Source organism: Salvelinus namaycush, chromosome 23 (assembly GCF_016432855.1).
Source record: "Salvelinus namaycush isolate Seneca chromosome 23, SaNama_1.0, whole genome shotgun sequence".
NCBI lineage: Eukaryota > Metazoa > Chordata > Actinopteri > Salmoniformes > Salmonidae > Salvelinus > Salvelinus namaycush.
Window position 1 is genome coordinate 25,139,296 of NC_052329.1, and position 12,641 is coordinate 25,151,936.

At 43.6% G+C, this 12,641-nt stretch overlaps 1 protein-coding gene across 3 annotated transcripts in view; it reads right to left on the reverse strand.

Annotated features, from left to right (window-relative positions):
- LOC120018230 (Golgi SNAP receptor complex member 1) overlaps positions 1–12,641 on the reverse strand; it is a 50,769-nt gene that overhangs the window by 9,932 nt on the left and 28,196 nt on the right. For 2 of the 3 annotated variants that reach the window (XM_038961308.1, XM_038961309.1), the window contains exon 7: positions 297–326. The exons of the other annotated variant lie outside the window; for it this stretch is intronic. In XM_038961308.1, the coding sequence (XP_038817236.1) occupies positions 297–326 (30 nt within the window). The remainder of the gene's footprint in view (positions 1–296; positions 327–12,641) is intronic. 3 annotated transcript variants of the gene reach the window in all.

Sequence of the window (12,641 nt, forward strand, 5' to 3'; positions counted from 1 at the left end):
CCATGGAGGTGTCTAACGTCCAATGTAGCTACCAGTTTAAAGGCAACAAAAAAGTGCACACTAGGGAGTACAGTAGTGTGTGTGTGACTATCCCCTAAAGTCCCAACAAGGATAGTAAAACAAAAAAAATTCTCCCTCGTGGGGAGAATAGGATTTTGAATGGAAATACATTTTAGGTCCCCACAAGAATAGTAAAACATATGCTGTGTGTGTGTGTGTGTGTGTGTGTGTGTGTGTGTGTGTGTGTGTGTGTGTGTGAGAGAGAGAGAAATAACGTCTGTCTGCATTAGGCTTACCTTATTGTGTCATCCATCAGCCGGTCTGAGCTGCAAGGAGAGGGAGAGAGAACCAGAGAAGAAAGAGATGGTTAGTTTATGTGGTGAGGCAGCAGCAGTGTGGTGATATGGGGGAGATCAAATGACTTGAGCTCCTCCACATATCTCTGGGAGTCAGGGTGGCAACAATCGGTGCCAAGCTGGCCAGAATCCTGATCAGGTCCCTGGGCGGGCTGCGCTGGGATCCACCTCCTCCCTCCATCTATCCCCAGCAGCACCCCAGCTAACAGAGCCTATGGGCTGAAATCCTTAACTTTGATTTATGTTGTGGGCCTTAATTCCAATTTCCCATTGCCTTCAATGTATGAAGTTATGATTAACAAGAAAACAGAGTTGCTTTTGTGCATCTTGAGTTAGGATGAAAAACTACTGAATAAGTCCCAGGTCACGGTTGGGGTCATAAAGCCATATGATTTGATGGGATGGCTTATGACAGCTGTTGTCACCTACAGTGCCTTCGGAAAGTATTCAGACCCCTTGACTTTTTCCACATCTCATTCTAAAATTGATTAAATTGTTTTTTCCCCCTCATCAATCTACACAAAGTTTAGAAATGTTTGCTAATTTATAAAACATAACAGAAATATCACATTTACACAAGTATTCAGACCCTTTACACTGTACTTTGTTGAAGCACCTTTGGCAGCAATTACAGTCTGGAGTCTTCCTGAGTATGACACTACAAGCTTTGCACACTTGTATTAGAGGAGTTTGTCCCATTGTTCTCTGCAGATCCTCAAGCTCTGTCAGGTCGAATGGGGAGTGTTGCAGTACAGCTATGTTCAGGTCTCTCCAGAGATGTTCAACCGGGTTCAGATACGGGTTCAAATACAGGCTCTGTCTGGGTCACTCAAAGAATCAGAGACTTGTCCCGAAGCCACTCCTGCGTTGTCTTGGCTGTGTGCTTAGGGTCGTTGTCCTGTTGGAAGGTGAATCTTTACCCAAGTCTGAGGTCCTGAGTGCTCTGGAGCAGGTTTTCATCAAGGATCTCATTACTTTGCGCCCTTCACCTTTGCCTCGATCCTGACTAGTCTCCCAGTCCCGATTGCTGAAAAGCACCCGCACAGCATGATGCTGCCACCACCATGCTTCACCGTAGGGCTGGTGCCAGGTTTCCTCCAGACGTAACGATTGGCATTCAGGCCAAAGAGTTCAATCTTGGTTTCGTCAGCCCAGAGAATCTTGTTTCTCATGGTCGAAGAGTCTTTAGGTGTTTTTTGGCAAACTCCAAGCGGGCTGTCATGTGCCTTTGCTGAGGAGTGGCTTCCGTCTTGCAACTAACATTAAAGCCTGATTGGTGGAGTGCTGCAGAGATGGTTGTCCTTCTGGAAGGTTATTCCATCTCCACAGAGGAACTCGAGAGCGCTGTCAGAGTGACCATCGGGTTCTTAGTCACATCCCTGACCAAGGCCCTTCTCCCCCGATTGCTCAGTTTGGCTGGGCGGCCAGCTCTAGGAAGAGTCTTGGTGGTTTCAAACGTCTTCCACTTAAGAATGATGGAGGCAACTGTGTTCTTGTGGACCTTCAATGCTGCAGAAATGTTTTAGTACCCTTCCCCCAGATCTGTGCCAACACAATCCTGTCTCTGAGCTCTACGGACAATTCCTTCAACCTCATGTCTTGGTTTTTGCTCTGACATGTACTGTCAATTGTGGGACCTTATATAGACAGGTGTGCGCTCCTTTCCAAATCATGTCCAATCAATTTAATTTACCACAGATGGACTGCAATCAAGTTGTAGAAACATCTCAAAGATGATCAATGGAAACAGGATGCACCTGAATGTATATCTGAAGTCTGACAGATGTGTCTTATGTTTTTATCACTGTCAGTCAAAGTCAGGCTTACATAATAGCTTTCACCTAGATTCAACTGGTCAGTCTGTCATGGAAAGAGACTAATGTTTTGTACACTCAGTGTATACCTGACTTGAATACGAACACAGACAAAAATAGTACTACTTCTAACTTCCTACTACCCAAGGTGCCCCAACCTATCCTACAAACAAATAGCCTTGCTATCATTTCTAGTCCCCTTCACTCTGACACAGTACCAATCACCTCAGAGCTCGTCTCTTCACACACAGCTAATAAATAGCCTGCTGTTTAGCTGGTGTGTCACCTCATACTGTGTCAGTGCAGTGGCAGACCTAGCCCTTCATTCATCTGCAGCCTGAAGCCAACCAGTTGATGAAAACATATTAAGCCTGGAGATCAGCACTGTTAGCAATGTGCTGTTAATCGTTATAAAATGGCCCCAGTTGCTGCTGACAAGGCCCTCTTCAGTCTCTCTTCCTGCCCTATAGCAATTAGCAATAGTCTCTTATGGCTGTGCAGAGCCGTTTTCCATATCAAATCAAGTTTATTTTATATAGCCCTTCGTACATCAGCAAATATCTCGAAGTGCTGTACAGAAACCCAGCCTAAAACCCCAAACAGCAAGCAATGCAGGTGTAGAAGCACGGTGGCTAGGAAAAACTCCCTAGAAAGGCCAAAACCTAGGAAGAAACCTAGAGAGGAACCAGGCTATGAGGGGTGGCCAGTCCTCTTCTGGCTGTGCCGGGTGGAGATTATAACAGAACTATGCCAAGATGTTTTAGAACACATATGGTATGGATCTATAAAAAAAAAACGTTTAAAAAAACTGGTAAATTACTACTAGCTTACCCTAGACTCATGATTTGTTTAATAATTGTTTTGCTTACTATATGATTCCATATGTGTTATTTCATAGTGTTGCTGTCTTCACTATTAATCTACAATGTAGAAAATAGTAAAAATAAAGAAATTCCCTTGAATGAGTAGGTGTTCTAAAACTTTTGACCGGTCGTGTATATTACAGCATTATGGATGCTAACCAATTTGAACGGAGCTAATGGTGTGGATTGGTGGTGGGATGGGATGACTGTTACAGTATATGGGCACTGGGCAGCATCTTACATTAAATATTGCTGTGATGGAAATACTGAACGCATTCTGAAGACAAGGCAATCTGCTACTCCTGTAGCTCTGTGTGGCTTTTAAAGGAGCACCCCACCTCACCATTTTCCTGAGCAGTGTGTGTGTGTGTGTGTTGACAGGTTAATTAAACCAGAGGTGTTGTTGTGATGTTGATGGACCCAAGCAGTAACATCTAAGCTGGAGATAATGAGGTTTAGCCTCAGTCAGTCTGTCTAAATCATTTGTTTGGTTTTCCAGGCCCTGGATGACTAAGTGGTAAGCTGGGCTCAGGAGACCCAGGATCCTGCTCCCCCCAGAGTATACTGTCCTACCCTGGAGGGAGAGGACATGGCGAGGAGAACTCTCCTCCATCTCGTCCCACAGAGCCTAATAACGTCACAGCATGCATGCATGCATACTCTCCTAGTGTCACGATCCCCCCGTGGCTCAAGTTGCTCGTCAAAAACAACGGTCTCGGCACTTTATTTCCTAATTAGAATCAATACGGATAATGTTTCAGAAAAGGAGGAAAAACAAAAACAAAGTAGCAGTCAGTTCAGTCCTCCCTTCAGGGAACAGGACACCAGGGTATAGCTAGGTCATTGGTGAACAAATCTGGAACATCATTTACAAACCTCCATTGTTGGAAAAATAATGATTTTATATTCTGCCAGACAGGACGTGATTGTGATAGTCAAGCCAATTTGAATCATGTCGTACACAACAGTACTACACAATGGTGTCTTGGCTTTGCGCACGCACACACACACACACACACACGGATACCCACGGACACACTTCATCCCCTATTCCCCCAGTGATGAATGGTCTCCGGGGGGGCAGTAGGGGATGCGGGCGCAGCCATCCTTCATTCCTGTGCCACCTGGCTTTACTGAGAGAGACAGATCTATGACTGGCAAGGTCCTCTTGTTACTAAATGGGCTGACCAGTGCTTGGCAACCACATATTTTATGGTTAGGACTTGAGGGAACAGCATGACTCAAGGAGAGGGAGAGTGGGGAGAGAGAGAGGAGGGAGATGGGGGGGACAAATGAGGGAGAGAAAGAGGCGAGGGGGAGGGGCAGCACAACTCAAAGAGAGAAAGGGTGAGTGCAGAGCGTTGCGGTCTCTAAGTTGGTCTTGCTCGTGTCCATGGGGAAAAAAATATGGAGGTCGTCAATAATGATGAATCAAAAGAGGGCTTGATAATCAGGATGGAGAGTGAGTGTTGACAATACAGTAGGAAGTGTGTGTAGCTGTGTTCCCAAAGGAAACAGTTGTATCTGCTTATCAAACCATTACAGGTACAATTGCATTTAGTGAGCTGGTTTAACTAAACATGGATCATTCTTTTCATCAATTCAGAAAATAACATGACCATTATGTCTTGATTCCTGTTTGTATGATTTGTGTTCCGGTTTAAAAACTTACTATAAAATAAAAAAAGGGGTTGTTTTGGGACATCGGCTGCATTCCGATTCTCTACCCTTCTCCTGAAGTGTGCACTTACACTCCCCGTCATGGATTTAAAAGGAATGAACTGGTGTGAGGAATATGGTGGAAACTCCTTCCAGAAATGCTAGCACCAATCCAACACTTTCATTGCACCAATCCAATGCATGATTGGGAGTGAACACCTCTGGAGAAGGGTAGAGAATCGGAATATGAGGAGGATAGTGGGTTACTCTGGCAAAGTCATTGGTGGAGGGACACAAAGCCAAAAGGCCTTGTCCTCATACGGGACCTGACCACAGTCACACCTCTGAATACCAGATGGGTCACACACACACACAGTTCCTTTCCCAATAGAAACTGTTCTAACCTCGCACTATTACAATAGCCAAAGCAGCACACATGTACCTCAAAGACATAGCCCATGGTACTAAGTCTGGATAATGTATTATGAATTAACCATATTATATACTGTATTTACCATTTGTTGGTACAGTTTTAACATTTAGTCAAGAATAGATGAATGTTGCCCCAAGAGGAGATCGAAAATGATGTTTTAAAGCTTTGAATAACAACAAATGTCCGTCTGTCACTTTGGTAAAAGCCTGAGAAATGGGGCTGGAGAAAGACTCTCGCATTAATAGACAGAGCTATGGATGTAAAGACTGACCATCCAAGAAATCTAAATTATTTCATGGATGTTTTGAAGGGTTCTGATTGGGTAAGAAAGTTGAACTAAGCTCATGTGGAAAAAGTTATATTCTTCAAGAATAAAGGCTGAGGTGATGACAAAATTTAAATCAGCCGGTGATTGTCAAGCAAATAACTGTCTTACGGTAATTGACCGTTAATTAACATAAACACATTTAGCATCACCTGGCTTCCACACAGCCTACAAGCATCTGATGTAGACCTTTGAAACATCTACATTTGAAGTGTAATAAATCCATGTAATATAGTCTACACTATTCAATAAATTCATTATTTATTTTAGACAGGTCTAAAGAAACATGATATGAAGAAAATGTAGTCTATTTCAGAAGAAAAGAATAGCATACTCTGAGTTTTCCTTATGTTAGGTCCTGATCTGGCTATGCTATATGGCTGTGGGCTACACTAGTTCATTTAGCAGACAAGATTATCTTAGAATTCTGTGGCATTATTTTATAGTTTGAAGAATATGATATTTTCTCCAAAAGTTGAGGGAATGAGCACAAGTGTTGGGCGGTTAACAAAGAAATAGGCACTCCTATATACTTAATTTAGAGTTATTAATGTAACTTTAGTTGTTCTAAAAACATTGGACGATATAGGTTTTGATTTTTTATACATTGTAAGGCTGCATGATGAGACTAATGATGATTTGAAAAAAGTAGCTTGAAAAGGCATGAGCTCTGCTTTGTTTTTTTGCGCAGAATGTACACACTTGGTCTCTCATTCACAATTTGATAATGCTTCAAATTTCACGGCGGCAACCCCTTTGTGAGGCCGTAATGCACCCTAAAAAAATCCATGTCTTTTGCAGCTCTTCTCCCTGAGTGGTGCCTGCTCCGAAGCACTTCTCACTAAAACGACTCTCTATCATGTGATCTGGTCTTTCTCACAGGCTACAAGTGAAGACAGAAACATAAAGAAGATGATCTTGGAAGAACGGTGCACATTTCCTTTGTCAGCCAACAAGATGAGTAGGCCTAACGAACAGCAAAAGCATTAGCCTATGTCAATCTACTATCCCCCATTGTACAAAAGTTGACCTATTATATTCTGTGTGAGAAATAAATATTCCAAACAGTCTGGGACAGTTGTGGGATGCGATAGATCCCAAATGAATACAACCGCTAGCATCAAAAACCTGTTTAAAGCATTTTAGCTTAAAATGTTGATAAACTATAAGGCTATTTCTTCACAATATAAGTTCAGCAATGCGCACAGGGCCGTAGGCTATAAACACCATTATCAAAAGTGACCACAAATGTGATTATGCATATAATGCTTTTATTATAAAGGTGCATTTTTATGGTGAAAATGATCTTCCCCAAACTTGAAACTCATGCCCTGCTTATGTATGCCAGTTAGCTCTACACCCCTTGTAAAGTGGATTAATGTGCTTAAGTTATTTGGACACTTTAGTTGTGATACAAACCTTATTAAAACATGTAGGCCAATGGGGGCTAGGCTACATGAGGTGTGCGACTGATTTCTTTTAAATCATAAGACCCCTTGACTTTATCCACAATTTATTATGGTACAACCTAAAATGGTACAATGGTACAACCTAAAATGAGTTTTTATTTGTCATCAAGCTACACACAATACCCCATAATGACAAAGCAAAAATAAATAAAAACGGAAATCACATTTACATAAGTATTCAGACCGTTTACTGAGTACTTTGTTGAAGCACCTTTGGTAGAGAATACACCCTTGAGTTTTCTTGGGTAAGTTTGGCACACCAGCATTTGGGGAGTTTGTCATTCCTCTTTGCAGATCATCTCAAGCTCTGTCAGGTTGGATGGGGAGTGTTGCTGAGGGTCTTTAGGTGCCTTTTGGCAAACTCCAAGAGGGCTGTCGTGCCTTTTACTGTGGAGTGGCTTCCGACTGGCCACTCTACCATAAAGGCCTGATTGGTGGAGTGTTGCAGAGATGGTTGTCCTTCTGGAAGGTTCTCCCATCTCCACAGAGGAACTCTAGAGCTCGGTCACAGTGACCATCGGGTTCTTGGTCACATCCCTGACCAAGGCCCTTCTCCCACGATTGCTCAGTATGGCCCGGCAGTCAGCTCTAGGAGTAGTCTTGGTGGTTCCAAACTTCTTCCATTTAATAATGGAGGCCACTGTGTTCTTGGTGACCTTCAATGCTGCAGACATTTTTTGGTACCCTTCCCCAGATCTGTGCCTCGACACAATCCTGTCTTGGAGCGCTACGGCATTGCTTTTCGACCTCATGGCTTGGTTTTTGCTCTGACATGCACGGTCAACTGTGGGACCTTACATAGACAGGTGTGTGCCTTTCTAAAATCATATCCAATCAATTGAATTTACCACAGGTGGACCCCAATCAAGTTGTAGAAAAATCTCAAGGACGATCAATGGATCTCTGTATTCTCACACAATTTCATAGCCTATAGAAATGTTGCACAACATGAGCTCCCACAAAGTTTGATTCGATTTTCAATTACATTTGCATTGATGTCAGAGATTACAGGGACAATAGTGCACCGAGTACCAGGCAGTTTGGTAGGCTACTAATGACCATCAGCAGCATCAGAGCTTGGAGAAAAACTAAACTGTCACGTGGAATTTGACTGCCATCATGACTCGTGACCGCCGGTGTGGCGGTAATACGGTCACCGCAATAGCCCTATTCAAGAATCAATGGCTATATATCAGAAAAGTCGCCAAAATGTACAAATCGCAGACTGTAGCTTTAAAAGTTGCTACGACCAAATGCTTCCAGGGTTTAAGGCAACATTTTAAAAAAGCAGTACAGGTACCTTAACATCACTGAACACACACAGCCACAACATTTCACCCAGTCAGCAGAAAAGGACTATTGCACAGTTAATTCCATATAAGCCGTAATGTTGATCACGTTATTTTGGGCTCATCACAGGCATAATCGAGTCAGAGTCGAGCAGAAACATCTCAGACAGAAAACGAGACGACACAAATCAACGTGAAGAAGCTCTCTCCACCCGGTAGAATGAAGGTAGTGTTGACCCTGGTTCTACTGGCTCCTGTGGCCGTCCACTCTTAGTAAACCTTGCCTTTTTACTGTGCTGACATCTACAACCATGACAACACCCAACCCAGCAGCATCTAAAGCGCCGACCCCATTGGCCCAACGTCCAGCAAGTGTGCTGTGACATGGCCACTGACAGCAGGCGGGACGGTACTTCTACAGGCGATGGGATCACTACAAGAAAGGGTTTGGCAACGCAGATGGAGAATACTGGCTGGAAAACATCTTCCATTTCACCCTGAGGAGGAAGTATGAGTTGAGTGTGGACATGGAGGACTTGAGGGAAACAGAGCGTTTGCCAAGTACAACTACTCCTCTGTGGGTCCAGGATCCGACGGCTACAAATCAAATCAATTTACATTAGCAGATGTCCCAAAGTGCTTAAACTGCACATCACTGAATTCACCAATGGGGGAGCATGTGACTCGATGTCCTGTCACAGGTTTCCAAAATGCTCCACTTCTGACAGAGCTCAAGATAAGACTAGTGATCTAAACTGTGCTAGAGTTAATGGGGGCGTTCTGGTATAATATTTGTGCTCTGACAAGCCCTAATGGTGTGTATGTATGGGGAGTTGATGATTACTTCCTTCCAGTTGGTGTTCACTGGCGTTCCTGGAAAGATGACTACTCTCAAATCTACCTGCTGTCTCTCTGGCCACTCGAGAGGAGTTGTGTTACAGGGTCTTCCCATCTGTCAAACAGCTGTTAATGACCTAAAGCCTCATTAATATCCTATGCAAGTATGCAATGCAAAACCCCAATTAGCTACTCTGTGGAGCATTGAAGCTTGAGGAAAGATCCGAATCAACTATAATATAAATCACCCAAATCAAACATCATGAGCTTGGAAAGTATTTGGCTAGAGCTGAAGACATACAGGATGTAAGCCATATACAGGTGCCAAAATCAACATAAAGTGTCTTAATAGGGCGTTGGGCCGCCACGTGCCGCCATAACAGCTTCAACGCGCCTTGGCATAGATTCTACAAGTGTCTGGAACTTCACTAGAGGGATGCAACATACAGTGGGGAGAACAAGTATTTGATACACTGCCGATTTTGCAGGTTTTCCTACTTACAAAGCATGTAGAGGTCTGTAATTTTTATCATAGGTACACTTCAACTGTGAGAGACGGAATCTAAAAAAAATCCAGAAAATCACATTGTATGATTTTTAAGTAATTCATTTGCATTTTATTGCATGACATAAGTATTTGATCACCTACCAACCAGTAAGAATTCCGGCTCTCACAGACCTGTTAGTTTTTCTTTAAGAAGCCCTCCTGTTCTCCACTCATTACATGTATTAACTGCACCTGTTTGAACTCATTACCTGTATATAAGACACCTGTCCACACACTCAATCAAACAGACTCCAACCTCTCCACAATGGCCAAGACCAGAGAGCTGTGTAAGGACATCAGGCATAAAATTGTAGACCTGCACAAGGCTGGGATGGGCTACAGGACAGTAGGCAAGCAGCTTGGTGAGAAGGCAACAACTGTTGGCGCAGATATTAGAAAATAGAAGTTCAAGATGATGGTCAATCACCCTTGGTCTGGGGCTCCATGCAAGATCTCACCTCGTGGGGCATCAATGATCATGAGGACGGTGAGGGATCAGCCCAGAACTACACGGCAGGACCTGGTCAATGACCTGAGAGAGCTAGGACCACAGTCTCAAAGAAAACCATTAGAAACACACTACGCCGTCATGGATTAAAATCCTGCAGCGCACGCAAGGTCCCCCTGCTCAAGCCAGCGCATGTCCAGGCCCGTCTGAAGTTTGCCAATGACCATCTGGATGATCCAGAGGAGGAATGGGAGAAGGTCATGTGGTCTGATGAGACAAAAATAGAGCTTTTTGGTCTAAATTCCACTCGCCGTGTTTGGAGGAAGAAGAAGGATGAGTACAACCCCAAGAACATCCCAACCGTGAAGCATGGAGGTGGAAACATCATTCTTTGGGGATGCTTGTCTGCAAAGGGGACAGGATGACTGCACCGTATTGAGGGGAGGATGGATGGGGCCATGTATCACAAGATCTTGGCCAACAACCTCCTTCCCTCAGTAAGAGCATTGAAGATGGGTCGTGGCTGGGTCTTCCAGCATGTCAACGACCCGAAACACACAGCCAAGGCAACTAAGGAGTGGCTCCGTAAGAAGCATCTCAAGATCCTGGAGTGGCCTAGCCAGTCTCCAGACCTGAACCCAATAGAAAATCTTTGGAGGGAGCTGAAAGTCCGTATTGCCCAGCGACAGCCCCGAAACCTGAAGGATCGGGAGAAGGTCTGTATGGAGGAGTGGGCCAAAATCCCTGCTGCAGTGTGTGCAAACCTGGTCAAGAACTACAGGAAACGTATGTTCTCTGTAATTGCAAACAAAGGTTTCTGTACCAAATATTAAGTTCTGCTTTTCTGATGTATCAAATATTTATGTCATGCAAAAAATGCAAATTAATTACTTAAAAATCATACAATGTGATTTTCTGGATTTTTGTTATAGATTCCATCTCTCACAGTTGAAGTGTACCTATGATAAAAATTACAGACCTCTACATGCTTTGTAAGTAGGAAAACATGCAAAATCAGCAGTGTACCAAATACTTGTTCTCCCCACTGTATATACATTTTTTTTTAAATCGCACAAATTGACAGTGATAAAAATTATGTAAGGAAACAGAAAAAATTGTAGTGCAACATGGGTAAAATGAATGAGCCAATGAAAAGGTTTCATTTAAAAAGGTCCAATGCAGCAGCTGTAATAGAGTTCCATTCAAAATGGGCAGAAATAGCTTTTTAACAAAAAACTTTCAAGCAAGAATTTTGCTAGGACTGTCTGGGAGTGCTCCTAGTGGGGAGGGGGAAACTGAAAACTAGCTGTTATTGGCAGAGAGGTTTGGAATTCTTTGTTATTGGTCTATTAACTATGGTGACAGCTGGGTGAGGATAGGGGTGGTAAGGAGGACAGCTGGGTGAGGGTAGGGGGTGAGGGGTAAGGAGGGGATGAGGGGTTGAGGGGTTGACAGCCACCTGACACAGCTGTTATGAGAGGTTGGGTGAATGAATAAAAAGGCAAGGTAGCAAAAGGAGGAATGGAAGGAGGAAAGAAAGGAAGACTGCTCAGCTAGTAAATCATCAGGTGCAGAAAGGGGGACGATGACTGTTGAGCTGCAGCGGGAGCTAATTCATGGCATTTTTATATGCGCCAATGAGATGGCGGATGGATTTATGTGTTGCTCACTCACTCTCAGGCTATATGGTTCAATTGTAGAGGGGGTGGGACAAGGTAGGGATGTGTGTATCCTTGCGGCAGCCACGACTAGGGTGTTCTCCATCCTGCCTCTTAGCTCAGTGCTTTGCTCTGATGTTCAGCCATCAGCAAAGCTAATTCCATGTGGTATTGTGATTTATCCTCTAGAAACCTACCTTTCTAGGAGCAAAACTTTACCGCAAGTGCAGAGATCAATGACTCAGTGAAGAACTAATGTAATGTAACGTAACAACTGCATTGTTGAAGGCATACTGGCACACACTGTCCACAATGTCTCCTAAATCAGAACTACTGGGGTTAACCTTCATAACTTTTCAGATAGTACAGTAGTTTCTGTCTTCATAACTTTTCAGATAGTACAGTAGTTTCTGTCTTCATAACTTTTCTGAGACAATGGTGGTGAGTGAGATGATCGATGCCAGATTAGAAAATCAGATAGCTAATTAAACAGGCGTGATCAGCCTCAGCTCTGCTATGAGGATGTCCATTTCATTGATGCACAAAGTAAGATAGATATTGGAGAGAGATACTTTTGAAACAAAAATAAAAACCTAACACTGTCTTGCTACAGCTTCTCATTGGGACTGTGTGTGTGTGTGTGAGAGATATGTCCATGCTACTGAAAACTGACACAAACAGATGGAGGGAGGGAAGGAGGGAGAAGGGAGAAATGGTCTGTGAGGGAGTACTGGTACAAGAGGGGTGATGGGGAGGCTGCATGAGGGAGAGAGTGAGGTTGAGGGAATAGCGTGCGAGAGTGAAAAATACTTGATATACACAAAAAATGACGAACACTATTACTAACGGCAGTACCTCCAGTAAAGGGTGTGACTGGCTCCATCTCTAATCACTCCTGAGCAGCTCATAGGCAAAACGGAGGAGCAGCTGCCGCTCCCTCTCT